At 32.2% G+C, this 16145-nt stretch overlaps 2 protein-coding genes across 3 annotated transcripts in view; one reads left to right on the forward strand and one right to left on the reverse strand.

Moving 5' to 3' along the window:
- LOC145258109 (small ribosomal subunit protein uS8A-like) overlaps positions 1-11493 on the reverse strand; it is a 25459-nt gene extending 13966 nt beyond the window's left edge. Inside the window, exons 1-3 of one of the 2 annotated variants that reach the window (XM_080115850.1) lie at positions 10805-11493; positions 7363-7503; positions 1740-1819 (exon numbers count right to left, since the gene is read on the reverse strand). In XM_080115850.1, coding sequence (XP_079971976.1) covers positions 1740-1819; positions 7363-7495 — 213 coding nt within the window. In that variant the 5' untranslated portion in view covers positions 7496-7503; positions 10805-11493. Of the gene's footprint in view, positions 1-1739; positions 1820-7362; positions 7504-10588 lie in introns of both variants that reach the window. The other variant, XM_080115851.1, reaches the window with a different exon arrangement.
- LOC145258108 (gamma-glutamylcyclotransferase-like) overlaps positions 10829-16145 on the forward strand; it is a 24192-nt gene continuing 18875 nt past the window's right edge. The window contains exon 1 of the mRNA XM_080115848.1: positions 10829-10961. The gene's annotated coding sequence lies outside the window, so the exon portion shown is untranslated. The remainder of the gene's footprint in view (positions 10962-16145) is intronic.

A 16145-nucleotide genomic window follows, 5' to 3' on the forward strand; every position in this document is an offset into this window, starting at 1 on the left:
TAGAAACATCAAATGGCCCTGGTTTACGGCAATCTTGGGTTCCCATAATCTCAACTAAATATTTAAAAATTATTAACGAGCGGGATTATCTCCCTTTCGTAGCTAAGAGTACCCGATATTTGCCAATCCCAATTGATGAGAACGAAAGAGAATGGAATAAAAAATAGAATGGGATCTATAACCTTGAATGATGAATGAGGATTAAATAAGTATAAGGTAATGTTTGGGCTTTATTTCCCTATTAAATAAAATATTAACCTAAAACTGCTCTTAAATCTAAGAAATAAGTTAGTCGATATTTTTGTAAACAAAGTAGCGAGAATAGGTTGAATACGAAACTAACATAACCATAACGTTTTAGCTTAGTTGATCTGGCCATAATATAAAAATAAAATTCTAAAAAGTTTTTTTTTAAATAAATTATGTGAAATAAATCTAATTTAAGAAATCAACGAATAGTATTATTAAAAGATATTAAATGGCTACAGGTTTTTTTGTGGTAACTTCTTATGACAGGTTTTAAATAATGATACGAAAATTAGATGATATATAAATATTTAAATAAGCTCCCGACAAAGATGCGTCCAGGATACATGTTTTCGCATGTTTTATTTCCTTTAAGGGAAATGTGTTTATATATTGTTCTATTGTTAAAGTGTTTTTTATTCAATAAGTCTGAAGAGATGCTGGTTATATGAAAATTTTCAAAACTAAATCAAGCACAACTCAAAGGAAAAGGGAAAGATAACTGCACGTAAATACGAACAACTGTTTGTAGGCTCTATGGCCTACCATAGGTGAGCTAATATCACGTAACAACAAATTGCTGAAATAAATTATCGTATTTTTAGCAAAATGCGGAATTATTTATCAATTTTTTTTTTCTTTTTTGGTATTGATTCTTCAAAGCATTTCCTATTTAATGGTATATTAGCAATATTGGGCTCACTAAAAAAAAAAAAATTAATTTATTTTTCAAATATTTAAAAGTAGTGTTTTCGTAAAAATGATGGAAATATAATTTTTATTTTGCTAATCTACAAGATAATTATTAACATATTCAACAAAACAAAAAAGATGAAAACTTAAATTCAAAATTAGGATTTTCAACCTTAAAATGTGATATGTGCACGGTTGTTTTTTTAAAAAATTTTTTTTATTATTTACAATTCCCCCTCCCCACAATACAATATATTTTGTTCAGTTTCAGCTCATTATTTTAAGCATATTTGTAACCACGAATAAAGAGGGGGTTTTGTAGGCTATATATATATATAGCAATTATGAAAAAAAAAAAAAAAAAAAAAAAAAAAAAAAAGTACACTGTTATAAAGTTCATTCTCCACTTATTCTTTCGAAAATTTTGTATTGATTAGATAATTACTTAATTTAAAGAGAGACTGTAAAAAAAAAAAAAAAATGCTTAGTCCCTCCTTCCGTTTTGGGTGTGCCTAGATTATAGCATATAGCCCTGGTAAATGTCCGAAGTCATCCCATTTGACATTAGACTACTAATGAGATGTCTTTAATCTTCGGCATTTTAAATTTGTGTATCAAATCAGCACTGAAGAATGGAAACGGAGTCAACCGTCTTAAAATTTGAAATACTTCACTATTTCACGTACTTAAAACGGATCTTTAAATTTTGGGAGATAATTTGAAAGTGCAGATGTTAAAATAGAATCTTCCCAAAGGTAGACATGGAGAGGGGCGGGGGTAAAAACAGAAAAAAGTCTTACTTTATTGAGTCTACCATTGAGATTAACAACGATTTTCCCATTTCTGTGATCATCAACCATTTCAAATTCATCAATGTAGCCTGGAAAAAAAAAAAAAAAAAAAAAATTTTTTTGTTTGAAAAAGTCTTAATATTTGACATTAAAAATAATTACACAAATCAATTAAAAAAAAAAGAATCAAATAAAACTCGAGATTTTTTAGTGTTCTAATCAGAATAAAAACAGTGATATTTGATTTTAAAGTACAATTTTGTTTGGCCTGAATAAACTCACCATAAAAAAGCACAAGTGCTACTGTGACGAGCGTTTTTGTGCCAAGAAAAATTTATTTTAGAAAATGAATTTGATCAGAACGTAATAAAACTGAATTAACACAGAAATGTGTTTTCAAGCCGGAAGTAACTATTAAGTAACCCCACTCAAGATAGAACAGCTAAGCTTGTTTGAATATGTTGGAATTCGCATCGTCTGGAAAATTTCTGCAGCTGTATTTCAAAAGTTGACTTTAAACGTGTTTTTCCTTTTTTAATACGCATGCATGATCTGAATGGTTTCATTTTGAAAAGACACCAAAATTAGTTTCCGGTTATACCGTGAAAGAATGCTTCAGAAAGCATTCCCAGAAACACGTTTTCTATCCTCATCAAGGAGAGTTTGAATTCCCAGTGGGTAACATTTAAATGTTCAAGTTTGCAAATTTTGTATCCAAGGGATTTTCATCTCTAGATATTTTTAACACAAATGAACTCTTGCATAAGTGATGCACTTAGCATGCCATCAAGGGCTGGCAGAGAACGTCTCCAAGTACCTTGTCCGTCTTGACTAAGCCAAATCAAGGATTTGGGAAAATATCAATTATTCCATTGCTGTATTGGTTTGGAAAAGTTATGAGATCCATGACAGGAATTGAGTAAAATTCCCCACAATGGGGATTCATTCACAGCATGTCATCTCCAGTAATAAGGCGGGAAAATTTTCACGTCGGAACATAACTGGAAACTGATTTTAGCACGCCTTTTCAAAACGAAACAATGTTCGTCAAGCATACGAAAAAAAAAAAAAAAAAAAAAAAAAAAACTAACAAAATATGCAGTAAAATAAACACCTAATAAGATAACAGGTATAAAAAAAAGGAGGGGGGGGGGGTAAAAAAAAAAACTCCCTTTCTACCTACTTGGATAAAAGTCTTAAAATTTTTTAAAAGGGTGTTTGATTCAAAATTGCATTGCACTGATCACTTAATCACTCAAAATTTTTTTTAAATACTGATAGAATTTTGCATGATCAGTGAGATTTATTGAATGTGTTCTACCAGTATTTTGATTAATTTTCAATTTTTAGATTATCAAGGGTTTCTGTGCAATGGTATACTTTTTCCATCCCAACGAACACGCTAGAGATATTTGTTACATTTTTATTGTTAACTACATTCAAACACAACCTCATTTGTTCAGTATTGACTTAAGAAAATGAGAAATGATTCGACCCCACCCCTCCCATAGGATAACTCAATTCGAATTATTGCCCTTGGAGGAGGCAGAAGAATCGTTTTTTTGTGTGTGTGTGGGGGGGGGGGGCGTTAAGAGCACCTTATCTTGTCATTGGTAACATGTTTTTGGGATGGAATATGGGGGGGGGGGGGCATTACGTCCACCTCCACAATTTTCTTTAAAATGACTACTTTTAAAGGTTTTCGACTATGCTGATTAAGAAAATCGGGTTTGTATTAATATATAGATTCACAAAAAATCAAAAGTATAACAAACTAATGTTATCAAAGGCAAGATAACTTATTCTTCTACCTATCTTTTTAGTGGTTTTACTTACTTTAAAACGGGCAATCGCTTCGAAAATCAATGTTTATTGATATATTTTAAAAAGAAAAATGGTGGCATACTTGCTATTGAACACGGTAAAATGAGTTCAAACAAATTATACAAAATACTGTTAGAAACCCACCGAATATGTCCACCTATGTCACAGTAACATATATTGAGAGAGTTTCTAACTATATTTTGTTAAAACTCGTTTTCCCAAACTTACCGTGTTTAACAGCAAGCATGCCACCATTTGCATTTTTCAAATACATTAATAAACACCGTTTTTCGAGCCGAATAAACACTTTAAATAAAAACTCAAAAATTATTCAGTTAGGTAGAAAAGTAACTTATCTTGCCTTTGATAACATTTATTTGTTATATATTTGTTTTTTGACAACTTTTTCGGGTACTAGTGCAGAGTGATCAGGACGTAACTCAGCCACTGCTCGGCTGTCACCGGAACACTGACGTCAACAGCCAGAGTAAGCCGAACGTTGCCGTAACAAAGCTGAGCCACAATGTTTTTCACTGCGGCGCGCGTTGCAAATTCAAAGCAGCAGACGACAATTTAGAAGAGGAAGAAAAAAAAGTAAAAATAAAATACACACCAGTTCCTACATTAACGGAAAAGACACACAAGTTATTAAATTCAGGGCAGGAAGAAAAAGTGTTAAAAAAAAAAAAAAAATTGATCTGTATGTGACCAACTCAAAACCCCAGCCGGAGTACTGGATTTTTGCCAGCAAAAAAAATTTACTGGCAAGGTCGAAAACGTGTTCGTCATGCGGACACAGCTGTCAGCTTATGAGAAGAGCAAATTCAGCGATGGCTATGCCTCGAGGTGTCAGGTTAGCAATTGCCGAACGTATAATTCACTAAGGACTGGCACACTTTTTCGCCAAGTCCAGGCTTACAATAGCAACAATTATCAAAATCATTGACCTATAGGCCTACCAGCGAGCCACGAAAAAAGATTTTCAGCGGTTTAAGGTCATCACACACCATCACCGATTGGAAAAATTTCCTGAGAGACATCTGTGGAGAATATTTTCTCAAAAATCCCCGACAGATAGGGGCCGGGGCCATATGGTGGAAATAGACGAGGCAGTATTCAATCGCCGAAAACATAATGTAGGCCGACTAATCACACCGGTCTGGAGGGTTTCTTGGTGAGTGTACCAAACCGGAATGCAGAAACCCTCTTTCCCTTAATAAAACAGTATATGCTGGCGGGGAACACGGTCGTATCAGACTGTTGGAAGGCACATAACAAAGTGGGGGGAGAAGGTTTCGCCATTTGACAGTGAACCACAGACTTCATTTTGTAGATCCCGAAATGAAGGCTACGACGAATCATGTGGAAGAAAGCGAAACAGCGCAACAAAGTAGAATGCGGGACCAATCGGGAGCTTTTGGACACATATCCCCTAGAGTTTATGTGGAGGCAAAGATTTGGTAAAGCTCAGTTTGTCTCCATATTAGCTCAAATCGCCAAAAGCTACCCGGTTGATCTGCTCCCTTGCACACCCGCTACCACATCTGCGTCCACTTTGTCGTCGTATGATGCCGTCCAGCAGTCTGAGGAAACAATATAACCCCCCCCCCAAACAAATGTTTCACTTTTCACGGTTTTCTTAAAAAGGAAAAAAAGAAAAAAAAAAAGGAAAAAAGAAAAAAGCTTCTTTCTTAGAACTGCATGCCTGTGGAATTGTCTTCGTTTTCCTGCTTTCCAGCTGACTACAATAGGGTTCTCTTCAAGTCTAATATAAACAAGTTTTTGATAAGCTGTTCCATATAAGTTAACAAATTTACCAAATTTCCATTACTAACGATTACTATATTGTCCACTCGAGTGGCCTCTTGGCCTTGATAAGTGGGGACGCCTATGTAAAAAAGAAAAAAAAAGAAAAAAAAAGAAAGAAAAAAGAAAAGAAAAAGTTCTTTTTTTCTTGTAACGGCTTGCTCCAGCTGTTGTATGTCCGGACCACTCTCTGCACTCGTATCATTTTTCAAATCTATGCGTGCAGTAAAACAAACGCAGAAAATCTAATTTAAATTTTGCAGATGCACACTAATTTCTCGGTTGTGAAAGGGGGGGGGGCAGTGAATTACAGTGCATAATACAGGTCTCCATATCTCAAAAACTACTTGTCTCTACAAAAATTAAATTAGATTTTCTTATTCAGTATAGTCGAAAACAGATCAAAGTCGTCGTTTTATAAAGAAAATTGTGGAGGTAGACTTTATATATGAATAAAATACCCTCCCGTTTAATTCTGCTAACTAAAATTAAACATACTTTTTCTGGTAGATAAGAAAAGTGATTCATTTATGGCTAAAGTTTAATGGTAATCGTGAAGAAAGAGAGCCTGTTTCCTCCGTTTGACTATAGGTGGCGTTACTGTGTCCGCATTACCGAAGCACAAAATGTATATGGCACCCTTGAAATAGAAATAAATGTTTGGGTTTATATTACTGTACACACAGATTCGAAAAAGTTCAAAAAACAAATATATAACAAATATTATCAAAGGCAAGATAAGTTACTTTTCTACCTAACTGGATATATTTTTCGTGTTTTTATTCAACTCGAAAAGCATACAGTGTTTACCGTACCGATGTATTGGAAAATTCAAAATGGCGCCCGACATTCTTAAACACTGTAAGTTCAGGAAAAGGTATTATAAATAATAAACTAGACAAAATACTGTTAGAAATTCGCTCATTATATGTTACCGTGACATAAGTTGACATATATTCGGTGTTTTTTTTTTTAATAGTATTTTGTCTAATTTATTATTTATAACACCTTTTCCCAAACTTACCATGTTAAAGAGAGTGTCGGGTGCCATTTTGAATTTTCCAATACATCGGTAAACACTGCATGTTTTTCGAGCTGAATAAACATGTTACATTGAATAAAAACAAAAAAAAATGTATCCAGTTTGGTAGGAAAGTAACTTATCTTGCCTTTGATAATATTTATTTGTTATATATTTGTTTTTTGACAACTTTTTCGAATCTATGTGTACAGTAATACAAACCCAAATGTTTTTGTTATATTTTAATTTTAAACGTTTTTTTTTTTTTTTTTTTTGCAAACATTTACGTTTTGTTGCTGGTTTATTTTCAAACATTTACGTTTTTTTTGCAGGCATGAACTAAATATTTTTGAAATATTTTTCTTTTTGAAAAGTTTGCTTATGCACTTATTGTACCGCGCTATTTTTTAAATAGTAGTTTCAAGTAAGATTCAGGTTTTACAATACCCTTTTTCAAATATATATATAAATACTCGTGGAAAAGGTAAAATAAGTGCAGAAAAAATTATTTTTTTTTATAACAGTAAAAAAATACTCGCGGAAAAACGGTTGTACCCATAAATATGTTTAAAAGAAAAATATAGCAAAAACATTTAGTTTATGCTTGCAAAAAACAAAAAACAACGTAAATGTTTAAAAATAAACAAGCAACAAAAAGTGTTCGGAAAAACAAAACCCAAAACCATGTTTAAAATTAACATATAACAAACATTTATTTTTATTTCAAGGGTGCCATTATATACATTTTGTGCTTCCGTAACTGGGTGGACAGACAGTAACGCCACCTATAGTCGAACGGAGCAACCAGGCTCTCTTTCTTCATGACTACCAGTTTAATTTTATAAACCAAACCTGCTAAATCTAAAATGAAACTGTAGAGGTCCATTGTCTACATTAAAAACCACGTGTTCATAATCCGAAGACAGACTTTTCCGTGGAATCACTACTCTAAAAAAGAACGACAAATGAAAACCAACTTACCATGTTTCATCATGACCATTAAAAACTTGCAGGTAACTTTAGAACATGGCCGCACCATGACTTGTCGTTTGCCTTTTTTACCGGCTTTTTCGATCGTGTTCAACGCATCGGCAAGTGGGTTCATACGCACCATTTTGACAACTGGAATTTACAAAAAAAATTGAAAGATTGTAACTTTTTGGCGACTTATATCACGAAAAATAAAAAATTTAACAAAATTTGCTTAATTCGAACATGCAACATGGCTGACCGGAAGCTCGTCAACAGCAATAAACATCTTCACATCTCATTTAGAAAAAAATAGGTACTCATGCAGAGAGTGATCCGTGCTGAAATAACGTTATTTAAAAAGCCATTCTTAACATGGGGAGGGGTAGGTGTTTTGTGCCTATTCTGTACTTTAACTTTACAATTGAATAATAATAATAATTATATATATATATATATATATATATATATATATATATATATATATATATATATATATATATATATATATAAAACTTTAATTAAACGTGGAAATACAATTTAAAAAAATAGCGCGGATTCACTCTGCATTAGCACTAAAAAATAAACCAAACATCCCTAATTTAGATCTGACATAACTAAATGTTATAAATAAAAATAAAATTGGGTACTTAAGCACTTTTGTTACCGTGCTGAAATATTATTTAGAAAGCCATGGGAGGGGTGTTTTATAATTCTGTACTTTCGCCTACAATAACTTGGTCTTTTGGTCAAGATCAAAGTGTAGTATTTGTTCTTCGGATGCTGCAGTAAAGAGAACAAGAAACGGAAGTGCAGCATTGCTGCACTTCCGTTTCTTGTTCTCTTTCGGCGGAGGAGAAATCGTTCACGACTGAGACAATTTTTATTTTTGTACCTTTTCTCCACGTTAAAAAACGACCCTGGTGTCTAACTCTGTCCCGTGGGGAGGCATAGTAAATAGGTACAATAAAAAAAAAAAAAAAAAAAAAAAAAAAAAAAAAAAAGCACGGTAACAAAAGTGCATCCATTTCATGTACCAATATGAAAAAGTTGTCAAAATACAAATATATAACAAGTGTTATCAAAGTTAGTTCTCTATGGATAATTTTTGTGTTTTTATTTAATGTAACATGTTTATTCAGCTCGAAAAACATACAATGTTTACCGATGTATTTCAAAATTGCAACTGGCGGGGGGGGGGGGCTCTCTGTTGAATACGGTAAGTTTGGGAAAATGAGTTAAAAAATAAAATAAAATACTGTTAAAACCTACCGAATATGTCAGCCTATGTCGCGGTATCATATAGAGTGAGGTTTTAATATTTTGTATAGTTTTTACTCATTTTCCCAAATTTACCGTGTTCAACAAAGAGTTCCCCGCCATTTGCAATTTTCAAATACATCGGTAAACACTGTTTATAGAGTTGAATGAACATGGTACATTAAATAAAAACACTAAAAAATTATCCAGTTAGTTACGTAGAAAAGTAACTTTGATAACATTTGTTATATATTTGTATTTTGACAACTTTTTCGAATCTATGTGCATAATAATACAAACCCGAAACGGTTACGGACTTTTAAATTCGATGCGACAGGTAGTTTTAAATGAATTTGAAATTTCAAACGATTTACAAGAAAACACAATCAGCGACATTTATATTTAAATGTCGCTGATTGCGTTTATTTTACAATGAATCATCGAAATTCAACTGATTTTTAATTTAAGCATTTAATTCCACGGTAATTATGCACTTATGTTACTGCGCTGAAATAACGTCATTTAGAAAGCCAGTCTTAACATGGAGAGGGAAACGTGTTTTAATATCGTGAAAATTAAAACGCAATTATAATAAAGCGACTGTCCAGAAATCCAAACAAAGTAAAAAAGAAAAAAATTGAACGTAATCGTGACGGAAAGAAAATGTATTCATCATATTAAGTAATTTTATTTTTAAGTAAAATATAATTTTGTGATCAACAGAATAGCGACGCCATCTTGAAAACAAGGGAAATAACTCCAAATAATTCAAACTTGAAATCTATTGAATTGTTTTTAAACACTTAACTCGTCTAAAAATAATTTCTTGATAAAAAAAAATAAAAAAAAAACCTATTTTATCAATTTACATTTTTTTTTTTTGTGGAGACTAATTTTTTTTTCAATCACGGCGACATTTTTTCTTCGTGTTTTAATATGGAGGGGAAATGAGCACCCGGAACTCTAAAATAAAATTTGCCGGGGATGGTAAAGTCATCATAATTGTTTTGACAAAAAAAAAAAAAAAATTGAAATATAGTTTAATGAAATAAACAATCATTGAAAAGTGCTATCTTTACAGTCGTTCACGTAACAATAAATGATTTAGAAATACAGAATTTTTAAAGAAGTCCGCTGAAGTTATAAGTCAATTATTACTGTTGAATTGTGCTTCTAAACAAAAGGGAAAACATTTTTAGAACACACATGGGTATTTTATTTTTTTATTTTTTTTTAAAACCATTTTAGCCATTTATAATACGAAGTTAACTCCCTTTCCAAAGAAATCGTGGCAAGAACACACATTGGTGTGGAAAGTTATAATTTTATGGAAACAGATTGCAGAAAAGTAAAATGTAGATTTTAAATTTATAAAGAAACATTTAAAAGACAAAATAAATTTTTCCAACACAAATGTTTTTGACATGAAAGTTATTGCACGTGGCGCCGGCAAAGTAGAATTTAAAAATACAAAAATTAAAATGGCGGATTTTCGTAAACTAATGCAATAATTTCGATTTTTTTTTTCTTTTTAGAGGAAATATAAATAAAAGATTTAAAAATCTAAACTTTAAACAAGGATATTTTTATTAATTCACCCAGTAGTTAATGAGTTTTTTTTTTATACATGAATCTAAACACACATTTATGAAATAATGCGTTTGCTAAAAGTGGGCATTAACTTTAATACAATTCGAGTTAAAAACAAACATGAAAAGATTGAATGTAAAAACGGATTTGAATCAAAAAGTTGTATTTATTTCCTATAAATAAAGTGGTTCACGGAAATTCACAATTCTAAAAATCCAATTCCATACACGCAACCAAAACACATTCGCGTTAAGTTTTCTAACAAGTACCCTCACATTTTTTTTTTTAGGGAAAGCGACTCGTTTTTTTCTTACTGATAAACTTTATGTATAAAACGAATTTCATAAAACGTAAGAAGCATATTTAGACAAAGATCCATCACTCAAACCTGTTCAATGGAAATGAACGTAACCACGTTGTAATATGGTGCACGGAAGAGATTATAATTTTAAAAGATATCTGTAAAAAATATTAAAATAAAATTTGACAAAAGCAATGGTCGGTATGGTCCGCTTTAAAAAGATACATAAATATAATAACTTTAATAAACCACACAGTAGATGTCAGTGGATTATTAGAGACATAGGAAGATGGACGTACATACCTTTGGCGTGCAATCCCTGAAAAGACTGAAAACGAGGCTAGTTTCAAAGATCACGTGACCAAAGGGAGATAATCGTGAGTTTTCATCACTCCACCTCCCCTCACCCGGGTATTTTTTTCCCCGTCTCCTTCAACATTATACGTCGACATTTGAAAAGGCAAGAACTTTTAATTTCTTTGTTTATTTTACTAATTAACCAATTGTTTTTTAAGGGTTGCTTTTTATGTAATATACCGTAGATTATAGCATTAAATTTTAATGCTATTAAAGGGTATTTAGTTCTCTCCCACTGCAAGAACACCAGGGTCGGAAAGTGGGATTGAGAAATCAACGCCCCAGAGGAGGGGCAGTGCACTCTGACCTGCAAAATGTGCCTGGGCAGCCCCGTCGGCATTCTACGGTGAGGGCGCCTCAGTCAATTAGCAATAAACTAACCCCTTCTCAAAGAGAGATGGCCAAGCCTGAGAGGGAGGGAGGACCTCCTAGAACTATACAGAACTTATCCACCGCAAAATCAACAGGGACCGGTCATTACAGAAATGTCTCTGTTGATTCTGGGGCGCAGAATAAAAATCCCTAGCCGGATTTTAATGCTATTAATATATAACTTGACATTATTTGTATCATTTGTATGTACTTAACCTTTCAGCCGATGTAAACCTTTTTCTGAATTTGCAATACCGGTTTACAAGAGACACCGGAAGAAGATCGGAGATCACTTCGGTTGAAAAGTTTTGTAATATAACAAGCTGATAATCTAATAATCCGGTTCTCGTGACTCTTTTGCCTCCCAATTTTTCGTCTCCTAAAATTTTAATCGCGTGATTACGGCGTAACGTCAATGAAATAAACCATTCATTCGAGTGCCGCTTGTTATGGATTTAGCTCAATACGATATTAAAAATCACTTTATTGGTACTTATGCACTTATGTTACCGGGCTGGCGGCGGGTGTTTTGTAACTATTAATGATTTAAATTTAAAGTGTTGTGTAGCTCATTATTTTGTAGTACTTATTTTTTTAGAAATAATTGCATTTTATTTAAACGGTCCTTTATGTCGCTAAGTCACCCCCTTCCAAAAATATATATAATAAAATGATTATATAAATTCAATTTTTACGATGTCATTTTTGTTTATTAAATTGTTAGGTGAAAGTACAGAATAGTTACAAAACACCCGCCAGTCCGGTAACATAAGTGCATAAGTACCGATAAATATCGTATTCAGCTAAATCCATAACAAGCGGCACTTGAATGGTTTATTTTATTGTCGCTACACCGTAATCACGTGATTAAAATTTTAGCAGACGAAAAATTGGGAGGCAAAAGAGTCATGAGAACCGTCGAACCGATAATCCATTTTTTTTTTTTTTTGCGATGATTGGTATTCCGGCATAAAGCTCGAGACAATAGTCTCTAACCCCCTTTCACAACAAAAGGAACTAATTTCCCTATACACCGCTTTTGGTTACTATGGGAACAGTTAATTTTTGTGATGATTCGATTTTTAATAATAAACACATTTTATTATTTTAAATATTAATATTTATTTTTAATAATAAACTACACTGATTAATATCCCAAAAACTACTTTTTTGTGACAAATTTAAATGCGCTTGCTTGCATGTATAGAAATGGCCACCACCGATAACAAAGAATTACATTGCTTAATATGAATACTGAGAATACTCCAAAAAACACAGGTCAGCTGCTGCAGGTATAACATCATCAACAATTTTATCCATAAGTGCAGCACTGCAGCAGAACGCGTACGATTTTTCGATTAATTAGCGGCAGTACTAATAATTTGTGCGGGTTTTCAGATCAAATAATAATTTAAAAAAAAATCGACAATAATAAAAAAAAATCGACAATAATAAAAAAAATCAGCAATAATAAAAACAAAATAGATTTTATTGGTTTATTCCTCGAATCACAAAAATTAATAAATAAAAAATCCTGTATATTGTAGGCTACAATAAATGTTTGAAGCCAAATCTTTCAGCAAAAAAGGCCAAATTCAAAGACAAAACCACATTTTTTAGATAAAAAAAGGCCAAAAAAGTCAAATTTTAACTTTTTCTTTAATAATTACTATTAAACAAATATTGTTTTACTTTTAAAATATCCTGTATATTGTTTATTATTAAAAATCGATTCATCATTATTATTAAAAATCGAATCATCACAAAATTAACTGTTCCCATAGTAACCAAAAGCGGTGTATAGGGAAATTAGTTCCTTTTGTTGTGAAAGGGGGTTAGAGACTATTGTCTCGAGCTTTATGCCGGAATACCCGATGATTATCATTTAAACAATTTTTATTGCTTGTTAGGATAAAGTCAACTGATCGATTTAAGCAAAAGAATCATATAGAAAATAGTAATATATCAAAAAATGGCGCTGTTTTACAATTTGTTATTGTTCTAAAGGAGACAACTCTCTTTTACTAAGACATTATTCGTTCATTTTTTTTTTCATCTCATAATTTAGGACGCTAATAATGCTGTCAGTAAGTTTACACGAACGGTTTACAAAAACATACTTTTATGCTTTTCGTTCTTTTTTTTTTTTTAAGGTGGGGTGTTCAATTATAAACCTTGTATAGTTTTTAACAGGTGCTTCTGCAGTTTAATTAACCGTTTTTCCGCCGACATTAACCGAGTAGAAGAACCGTTTAATATTTCACTTACATTGGGGGAAGGCGATGGAGGGGAAAGGGAGGAGGGCACCTCCACTGCCCCTCCACTACCGCGCCGCGCCACACCCCATTAACTGTAATTTAATATTATCATCCTAACCTTTTTATCATTAAAAAAGCTTAAAATAAACTGCTATTTTTTTCTAAATTTTTACAGTATACAGAAATAATGAAAATGCGAGGCTAAAATCGTGTTTACATTATCGACGCCTTATAACAACGTTCCTATGTGATGATCATTTTCAAGCCGTAAAACATACCCATGTTTAAAAAAATGTAGCAAAAATTGACTAATGGTCAGATTTTCGTGAAATTTTCGATATTATTTATTTTTAAATGAATTTACATATTAAAAGTAGGTTTCATTAAATATATGAGGGGAAATATTTTTTTAGCTGTTGTACCCCCTATATTTCATGTTACAAAAACTAAACAATATAAATTTAGGTCCATGAAAATTGCAACAATTTATAAAGCTGAAGTGTTTAACTAATTAAAAAATATTATATAACCATTACAAAATTTACTTACCTTGAAATTGTAAATAAAAAATGGACATAAAATCAATTTTAATATGTTAAAAAAAAAATCAATGTCTTTTCTCAGCAGTTTTTTTCCTCGACAATATAATTATTTGAATTACAAAAAAAAAAAAAACCCCAGAATTCTAAAAAATAATTATTGTTAAAAAGATTTTAATGATATTAAATTCTAATATTCCGCAATATGAGGTTGAAACATAGAATTTTTTATAACATGTTTCCAATATTAAAAAAATACAATATATAAATAAAAATATATTATAGAATATATGACTTTTGTCAATGTTAAAATCGGAAATTCAGCATCAACCTAAAAAAAAATTAATTTTGATTTTATTATTTGAATTGATGTAGTGTCAACTTGATTTTAGCGCCTTTTTCAAAAAATGTACGGAGGCCTCTGTGCAGTCACTCTCCACTCTCTCTCACACACACACACACACACACACACACACACACACACGCTCGCGTGCAAATAAACGAACCTTAATTCATTTCAATCACCCCCCCCTCCCGCACATTTTGAAAAAAAAAATGTTTTGTCAGCAATGGCACAATTTCAAATACGCCCACACACTTTTCTCAACACAACAAAAGTAAAATGAACATATTTTTGGTGGACGTAGTTGAAGACAGCATCACGTGACACAATTAACCAATGAGTAAATTAAGAAGATTGTCTTTTTAACGATTTTCCAAAAACCAAGATATCAGCAGCAGCAATTGTGTTCTGGAGCCACCCAGAATGTATAAAACAGTCGTCTACTGAGGGATTTCAGCTTTTTCCCTCTCAGCTCGCTTCGACGACACAACGATAACATGCCTCTCATGTTCACAACATCATCACTGCCAATACCACCAACACTACCATACACACGCCACGCGGACACTCAAAAATCACTTATGCACACATGCATTCATTCCGCACATCTTCTAAATTAATAATAACAAATCACTTTCTTTTTTTTTTTTTTTTACATGGAGGTCACCACTTATCAAGGCCAGGAAGCCACTCGGGGATAAGGGTTATTATCAATGAGATAGTATCGTAGTAATCATTAGTATTGAAGATTTGATAGGGTGTCTTACTTAAGAGGGCGGTTTGTCAGGAATTTGTTTATGTTGGACTTGAAGATATCCAAGTTGTAGTCAGGTGGGAAATAGGCAAACGGAATTGAATTACTTTCCTCATGGGACTCTTTAAGTAAGGCGAACTTCACCAGATAAACACAAACTTTAAATTAATCTTATTATTTTCACACAGGACTTTAACCTTCAAAACTCATTAATTCCACGAAGGACGTTCACCTAACATTTTAATCATAATGACTTCGAAAAAACTTTCACGAATTGGACCTTTGTTAAAAAATAAATGTAGTGCATTTAAATCAGAAGAAAGAGTCGTTTTGTTGCATTCGTTTTTTTTTTTTATTTTGTTTGGGGTGAGGAAATTTAATTTCACTTAAACTTCTGAACCCCCACACCTCTAATCAACAATATCGTTATTTACATACGTTTTGGTCAACAGAAAAGACATTATAAAATTAATGTCATTTTATTAACTATCGTCTGTGTAGTTTGTTAAAAAAAACTATTTGTTTTACAAAAGGTAAGTCTTATATTATTTTTTATTCATTTTTTATTGTAAATTTTTATTTATTCATAAATTTTGGCATAAAAACACGTATAAAAGTTTATCAAGTAACGTATAAATTTTTATTGGTTTTTTGTTTTGTTTCTTACAGTTACATTGAATTTAACATGGACTAGATTTTTTTTTTTTTTTTTTTGTAATATGTAAGAAACTAGCTTGGGTGCCCGGCGTTGCCCGGGTGTTTGGAGGTGTGTGTTGATCAAAAAAAAAAAGTGGTAGTAGACAGGCAGGCTTGAACCCGTACTGCAAACGAGGAAAAGAATGTGAAAAAAAGAATGTGACGTCTTTGCTGTTGCGTCCAATGCTAAACCAGAAGTGGCGAAGGTTTAAATTAAGGCTAGTCAATCAAATAGAGGGGATGACTTTCAAAAATATCGGCTAAAAAAGCGACCTCTCCCTGTAGAAAAGTGCCCAGTTTAGAGTGAAGGAATTAATGTTTTTAG

Source organism: Euprymna scolopes, chromosome 33 (assembly GCF_053919585.1).
Source record: "Euprymna scolopes isolate OS-2025 chromosome 33, ASM5391958v1, whole genome shotgun sequence".
NCBI classification, from domain to species: Eukaryota; Metazoa; Mollusca; class Cephalopoda; order Sepiida; family Sepiolidae; genus Euprymna; species Euprymna scolopes.